Source organism: Crocuta crocuta, unplaced genomic scaffold (genome assembly GCF_008692635.1).
Source record: "Crocuta crocuta isolate KB4526 unplaced genomic scaffold, BGI_CrCroc_1.0 scaffold179, whole genome shotgun sequence".
Classification (NCBI taxonomy): Eukaryota; Metazoa; Chordata; class Mammalia; order Carnivora; family Hyaenidae; genus Crocuta; species Crocuta crocuta.
The window spans coordinates 4,116,513-4,124,502 of NW_027551568.1; the positions used below are offsets into that span (position 1 = coordinate 4,116,513).

At 57.6% G+C, this 7,990-nt stretch overlaps 1 protein-coding gene across 2 annotated transcripts in view; it reads right to left on the minus strand.

The window, feature by feature from the left end:
• KIAA0232 (KIAA0232 ortholog) overlaps positions 1-7,990 on the minus strand; it is a 48,841-nt gene that overhangs the window by 1,322 nt on the left and 39,529 nt on the right. The window contains exons 6-7 of one of the 2 annotated variants that reach the window (XM_077750540.1): positions 5,703-5,811; positions 966-1,063 (exon numbers count right to left, since the gene is read on the minus strand). In XM_077750540.1, the coding sequence (XP_077606666.1) occupies positions 966-1,063; positions 5,703-5,811 (207 nt within the window). The remainder of the gene's footprint in view (positions 1-965; positions 1,064-5,702; positions 5,812-7,990) is intronic. The other variant, XM_077750541.1, reaches the window with a different exon arrangement.

The window sequence follows — 7,990 nt, forward strand, 5'->3', positions numbered from 1 at the left end:
AGTAACCAGCCCGCCCCGTCACAGCGACCAGCACCCCCGCCCGAGTCACAGGAGCCGCACCCCCACCCGTCACAGTCACGACAACCCCGTTTCCAACTGGCAGCGCCGTCCCTGGTTGGCCCCCGAGGCGGAAGCAGAAAGACAGCTGCGTGGAAGGAGGGAGAAGGGAGGGCGTGAGGCCGGAGGCACGCAAGGGCAGAGCGCAGCGACAGAAGGCCACCGTGGTTAGGAGTGTGAGTCGCAGAGTCCCAGCAGAGGCCACAGCTCATGGCTGCACTTGTGGTCAGACCCGCGGGCCTGAGTCGGTGCAGAACGGCACAGTGACAGCACCCGTCAGGTGTCGTGAGGGCCAGCGAGGGGACACCGGGCCTGGACAGGGCGCGGGGGACGGAGGCGGAAGGAGGTACAACAGCTGACGGGTGGGGCGGCCCGGGCCGAACGGTGTGTGAAGGTGACGGAGGCCAGAGAGCGGCTTCCGGGCTGGGGTGCGGCAGGGCGCCACTGGCCAAGGCGGGGAACACTGGCGGGGGAGGCCCACGGGCCCCTGGGTGCTTTGGGGGAAAGTCCTCCCGGGGCCTGAGCCGACACGGAGAAGACAGACACGTTTCTTTCAATTCATTAGATGCCTGCCTGCCGGGAGCTCAGAGAGCCCCGACGCGGCCCGGTGCCGGGGCGGAGACGCGGGAACGGGAAGGCGGGGGCCACTGGGAGGGCTCTGTGGTGGCCGCCACCCAAGGGCTCACGGCGGAGGGGGGACAGGCTCGGGGAAGGCCAGGAGAGAGGCGGACGAGGTGGGAGGTGATGCAGACGTGGGCTGAGCGCCACGGAGGAGGACGGTCACACCCACGCAGCTGGGGGACCCCGGACAGCGGGAGGGGGGGCTCCCCGGGCTCCCAGGCTCCAGCCTGAGTGGCAAGGAGGGTGTGTGGCCGTTAGTAAGTTAGTAAGGCGGACAGTCCACTTACCCTATTAAAATCTAACAGATGCTCTTCGTTACGGGGCATGCCTTTCCCATCTGGACTCTCTTCTATACCATGCTCTCCCTTGGTATTTGTATAACATTCTTATCATTTTGAGTGGAGAAGGGAAAAGAGGGAAGGGGGGGAAATTGCATTAAGACACGGTTATGAAACATGCATTCGTTTCATTTTTGCTGAAAAGTCAGATCAGTTAGGTCCCCCAGCCCTCTGGGGGGTTGAGGCTGTCACTAACAGCAGGCGTGGTCGTCGCCGGCCAGCCGGGTGTGCACGAGCAAGCTGCCATGCCCGTTTTAAGAATTCTTCTGATAAACTGTTTATCGAGTTATTAAAAAACAGGCTGGTCTGACACACATGCCCATCATTACACCGAGGGACACTCGTTCACCACAAACATACTCGCCCCTGTAATGTGACAAATGACAGGGACTGCAGACAGGAGGAGCGACCCAGGGGAGTGGCAGCCTTGCTTCCCCGCCCAGGTCCACACCACACTCCAGCATCTGGGCAGCGGGCAAGAGAAAGGAGGCGCGCGGTCTGAGCAGGTAAGCGGCCCCCGGAGGGGATGGAACTGGAGGCTATAATTAGAAGGAATCAGAAATCACTGAAGGCAAAGGTTCTCAACCCTGGAGCTTGGAGCAGAGTCTGGCCGGCCCCCCGAAATCCTGACCGAACCACGCTGGGCCAGGGTCAGGCAGCAGGTCTGACGAGCTCCCGGGGGGCTCTGATGCACGCCGAGGGCCGACCCCCCACCCCCGCCGCCACGTCTTCGCCTAGACCGGCCTCCTACGCACCGGCCTGACTCGGACCCTGGCTTTGAATCCCTGTGTCAGAGTCCCTTAACGCCCCCAACCAAGCAACTGCCTCCTGCTGCCTGTGGCCCAGTCACGAGATGCTCAAAGAGCTGGCGTGCGCCCCACGTACGACCAGAGATGACGGGGTCGGCGCTCCAGGGCTGCTGAGCCCATGGGACGGCCCTCACTGAGGCTGCGCAGGCCACACCTCCCTCCCCGTGGCCTCTGGCTCTCTTTGTGGTCACAGACCTCAAGGTTACCAGCTTGGGCTCTGGGACCAGACCGATGGACGTCAGCGGAGCCCCGGTTCTGCCTGCACCTGTGATATAACGGGACAGACCACCGTCCCTCTGAGCCCCAGCTCCCTCATCTCTGACACAGGGTCCCCACATGGCCTCACGGAGTCCTGTGCAAGGTACAGCTATGGCCGTGTGCACCCCCAACACGGCGCTGGCGCCCAGAGACAACTATTGCTGCTACCAACCCAGACCCCAGCTTGTTCAGCCATCCCAGCCAGTCACCTGACCCAGTTTTTGCGGTCCCCACGCCACACCCAGCTCCTTACCACGTGAACCAGGTAAGCGAGTGGATCAGGGAAGGAGACGATTTCCTGGACTAGGAGACGCGCCCGGACAGAGCTGGATCCAGCCCCACGTGGACCCCCCCCCGTGGACCCCTTCCCCTCCCTGTCCTGCTTTAGGGGTTCTGTACGCATGAAAGGAGAGTGTGCTGCCTGGGGCGTTAGGAAAAGGCAGTGCTGACCATGGACGACGTTCACAGCCTCACATGGACGGTCCCACGTTGCAGGCTAGGGCCACGCCGCAGGCCCACGCGATGCGCGCCCCTCCTCCAAGTATCGCCTCCAGAGGCATAGTGTTTAGCCTCTGTTTACAAATACAGACGATGGAGACACAGAGGTCTGGTCGCTGCCCCGGGGCCAGCAGCTGGCAACGGAGGCACCGCAGTCCAGCTCCGTTCTGTCTCCCGAAACCATCACCTCTGCGGTGTCCCTGCACGGCTTCCTCTGCAAGACCTAAATAATGCCCACGCTTACAGCGAGCCTTCCACACGTTCCGAATCCAGCAGGGAGAGCTCTAGAGCACCCCACCCAGACGATCTGTCAGGGCACAGAGTATCAGGTCCCCTGCGCCCCGGCTCCCTGCTCCTGGCTGGCCCCGGCCCCCCGCACTCCCGCACAGCTCCCCTCTGCCAGGCCCATCGAGGTTTGCCGAAAGCATCCTGCTCCCGCACCAGACGGGGCTTCCGACCGGGCGCCTCTCCCTGCAGGCGGCCCCGCTATCACATGGCTTGTGTCCCCACCCCCTCCGGTTTCTGCTTGGACGTCTGCCCATCAGGAGAGCAAGAAAGGGACCCTTCTGCCCCTGCGTTCCTGGTGCCTGGCGCCTGGCAGGAGGTGGGTACATAAGAAGTGCATGTGGCGACACACAGCAAGGCCAGCAGGGTCCGGGGTGCAGGGGGTGGGGCGGGGGGCTTCCAGGCCAGACGGGGCCCCCAGCTGCAGGGTGCCTGGAGAAGCCACCTCGCTGAGCCTCCCGGCTCCTACCTTACTGTATAAGGGCATGGCCTCCCCTCCCCACCCACCCGCTTCCCGGGGAGACCGGAAGTTTCCAGGTCCGCCCCCTAGTCAGAGCAGCATGCGCTTGGCGTCAATCATCAGCCAAGCTGGGAGCCTCAGGGGCAGAGGGGAGACACGTGGCCCCTTCCGTGAGTGGGCGACAGGCTCGCTGGTTTCCTGGCTAACCCGCCCCTGGGACCGTGTGCCCCCATCCCTACAGGCTGACAGGACCGTGGCGTCACCATCAGCAGCAGGTGACCGGGCAGGGATTTGGCGCAGCTGTGAGCAGAAGGTCATCCAAAAGCTTGGTCAACATCGCCTGTCCTCTGAGAGTTTCTCTATTTGTCGCCTCACAGCTAAAGAGAGCATCGTGCACTCGCCTTCACGTACAGCACCCGCCTGGCACAGGAGCCAAGGACCCACAGGGGAGAGCCAGGACGGACCCCGTACTAACGACAGAGAACTAGACTAAGGCTGTGAAGATGGCTCTTGACACGCTAACAAAGCACGAACTCAGTATCTGAAAATCACCCTACTCTCCCAAAGGGACTGGTCTTCCTTGATCCCCGGCCCTGCCTGCTGCCACATCCCTCTCTCCCTCTGGCACTTTCTGGGAGGCCCTCTCACTGCCCTACTGTGGGGCACACGGCCTCCTTTACCTATATTCCCATTAACTCATCTCTGACTTGACACACTCACCCCGTGCAGCAGGACAGACACATGTCAAGGCCAGATTTGCGTTCCCATCACCCCGGCGCCCCCCTGGGCACCAAGTACACACAGCCACTGTAGAGAACAAAGCTTCTGGACCACAGGAAGACAGCTTGGGTGCAAGCCTGAGCTCGATGGCTAATGCATGATTACGCACAGATCACCAAACCTGAATCTCAGGCTTCCTCATCTGAAAACTTCGGCTGACATCTCACAAGGCTACTGTGGGGCCAACGTATAAGGAAAGACTGAGAGCACCTGGTAAATATTAAAAGGGGACCCAGATATTGGCTAATGGTAAGGCCAACAGACCTTTAATAAATGCGGTTAAGTAAACCAAGATGCTAAAAATGAAGTCTCTGGGAAGGAGGAAGACCAGCTTTGGGGGAGGCGTTGTGGGCTCGCAGCAAAGAGAGAAGCAAATACCCCGCCTTCCACCCCAGCAGCGAGGCCGGGCTGCGAAGGGAGGCCTAGCCCAGTGCAGGCGTCCTGAGCGCCAGGCTGCACAAGGCACGGTGGCCAGCGAGGGAGGTCACAAAACAACTGGAGACACGACAGACCCACAAATGTGGAAGTACTAACAGACGGCTTACACTAGCCCCTTCCGGCTCAAACAGGAGGGACTCAGAGGCTGCAGCCCACGGGGGCCGGGCAGCCCAGCCAGGAGCCCGCCGCAGTCTGGAACCCCACCCGCTGGAGTGAGCCCACGGCCTTTTCCGTCCTCGCCACCCCCCAGACTTCACGTCCAGACGTGTTATAGCTTCTGGGTACGCTCGCCCGGGAGGCTCACAGACCAAATGTGCTACTGCCCCTCCCCCCCCGCCGCCTGTCCCNCGGACGCTGTCACTCCCAGGCCCCCCACAGGAGCCTGGAGTCCTGGTCGGTGTCCTCCGCTTTCCAATTCCCTTTCCACTCTGCTGTCAGAAGGGGCGCCTGGGTGACTCACTTGGTTAAGCATCAGACTCTTGGTTTCAGCCTAGGTCATGATCGCACAGTTTCATGAGTTCAAGCTGCACATCGGGCTCCATGCTGACAGTGCAGAGCCTCCTTGGGATTCTTTCCCTGCCCCTCCTCCACGCTCTCTCAAAATTAATAAATTTTAAAATATTAAAAAATAAAACAAAACACATACCTGATGAGTTACCCTCCGATTTGCAATCTGTTAAACGACCTTCCCTTCCTGCATGTTAAACGTGACCTAATTCAGCAGAGCTCCCTGACCTGATGGGCTCCTTCCCCATCTGCCTCTCCGGCCTCAGCCACACCCCAGCTGGGCGCGACGGGTCCCTGTGCGGCCACCTGCCAGAGATCCTCCTTCCCGGGCTCTGCCCTTCCCGGGCTCCCCCACCCGGGCACCTTCCAGAAGATTCTCCCCGTAGCTGATGACCTGCACCCCGCGTCCCTGGGACCCTGCCCAGATCTGGGCGAAGGCAGGCCGGTCCTGCTTCACGTCTTCCACTGCCTTTCCCCACATCAGGCCAAGGGCAGGACACAGCTCGCACCTGTCTCCGCGTCCCCCGTGCCGGACAAAAGCCTCCTGGTAAGTGGGTTTTGGATAGTGATGGTATTCACAGCGAGAGAACTGCTCGTAATGAACTGGAGATCTGAACGAAAGAATCAATGAGCAAACACAGGCCTCCTTACCTTCACACTCCGATGCAGGAAAAAGGGGAGAGTACAGAGCTTTTTCCCACCAAGTCTGTTTTTCTTGACTTCTATTCATTCCTTGAACATCAGTGTTCAATACAGGAAACTGTTGAGGTTAAACGAACACAGAAGAAGTTTACAAACTTATATAAACTTACAAAAGAGAAAATTCAAACATTATTAACTATGAATTATAAATCGAGGATTTTTAAGATGACTTTTTTTTCTTTTTTTAAAGTAGGCTTCATGCCCGGCACAGAGCACAATGTGGGGCTTGAACTCAAGACCCTGAGATCGAGACCTGAGCTGAGATGGAGAGGTGGATGCATAACCGACTTGAGCCACTCAGGTGCCCCAAACTGATGACTTTTTTTCTTTTTGTGTTTTAATACTATTCCAGACAAGGTGAATTTATTTATTTTAAAGATTCTATTTTTAAGTAATTTCTCCACCCAATGTGGGGCTCGAACCCAGGCACCCCAACTAGGAGAACTTGAAAAGCCAAAGTGTTCACAGCATATAAAAGAAGTTTTTCTTGGGATGCCTGGGTGGCTCAGTCGGTTAAGTGTCCGACTTTAGCTCAGGTCATGATCTCACGGTTCGCATCAAGCTCTATGCTGACAGCTCAGAGCCTGGAGCCTGCTTCAGATTCTGTGTCTCCCTCTCTCTCTGACCCTCCCCTGCTCACGCTCTCTCTCCCCCCACCTCAGAAATAAAAAACATTTTAAAAAATTAAAAAAAAAAAGGTTTTTCTTAAAAAGCACTTACAATGGAAACGGAATGAAAACCTTTTTAAAGACACAACCAAACTTTTTTTTTTTTAATGTTTTATTTATTTCTGAGAGAGAGACACAGACAGACAGCATGAGTAGGGGAGGGTCAGAGAGAGAGGGAGACACAGAATCTGAAGCAGGCTCCAGGCTCTGAGCTGTCAGCAAAGAGCCCAACGTGGGGCTCAAACCCACAAACCGTGAGATCATGACCTGAGCCAAAGTCAGATGCTTAACCGACTGAGCCACCTGGGCACCGCAAGACACAACCAAACTCTTACAAGGCAGAATATTCCCCATAAACATCCCAGATAAGGGAATTTCTCTACTTTGGAAACGCAGAGAAGTAACAGGCGGCCCCCAAGTCCCCACCGGTGTGTGGTGCTCTGGAGAAATGGGAGGGCATCTTCTCCTTCACACGCTCGGGCAGGAGGGGGTCAGAGACCATGTGGAAGAGAAGGGAGCTGTACAGGCAGCAAATGACCAACAGGCAGGGTCTTTAGAACCCAAGCATCTACTTAGCTGAGACCAGAGGACGGTGAAACTAAATGCACACAAGGCCTGTGAACGCTGTATGCGTCTTCACTGCTTCAGAGGATGATCCAGTACGAGTTCAAGTTCGAAACTGAGCTAGTTTAGTGGCCAATGGTCATCAGTCCTCTGACAGGATTCTGTTACTAGTTTCATGGGTCGAAAACTTTTTGATTCAATAATGTATTTATTATTATTTAACTAATGGGAAACACCCCAAAGTTTCATTTTTCATGTCACATATCTTTGCGGGAATATTCTTCAAGGAGAAACTGAAGACGTGTACTGTCTGTCCGTAGAGGCCAGTCACTGTTCACAAAGCTCCTCCCCCCCCCCAATGAGCTTACTCGGACACTAGCGGGTCGGCACCCCCACGAAGCAGAACTCACAGCTGTAGCCTCATGCAAATGAAGCCAGCGGTAGCCAAGGTCCACAGCGTTCAAGGTAATTACCTGTGCCCAGCACATAATTCACAGAACCCTGAGAGCTTTCTGGAAGGGCCCTGCCTTCACTCTAAGGCGCACCTACTCTCTGCCGGATGACAGCTTAGTGTTACTCGGGAGCAGCAAGAGAGGCCCTGGACAGAACAGTCGCCCACGTCCCCAAGGCACCACTGAAGGCACATGGATCCGGAGGCAACAAGGTCCTACCTGCGTCCCAGGCAGCTGTGGAGGGATGAGCTTTTCCTCCTGCGAGGGCAGTTACACGGCTCCGGCTCCGTGTAGCCCCCGGCTGGGGACCTCGGGGGCGGGGCCAGGTTAAGAAAAGGGAAGAGAACTCACCCCGGAGGGTGGGGGCCAGCCGGGGCGCACAGGAGGCTGGAGCAGGACAGGCAGGCAGGGAGCCGCTCGAGGGCAGGGTCCACATCCCATGGGCCTGTGCACCCCCGGGGACAGGGCACACACAAAGCGGATACTCAATGTCCGTGGCCTGAAGAAAAGGCTCCACCTGCATGCAGGTCCCGGATTCTCTGGTGTGCTATCC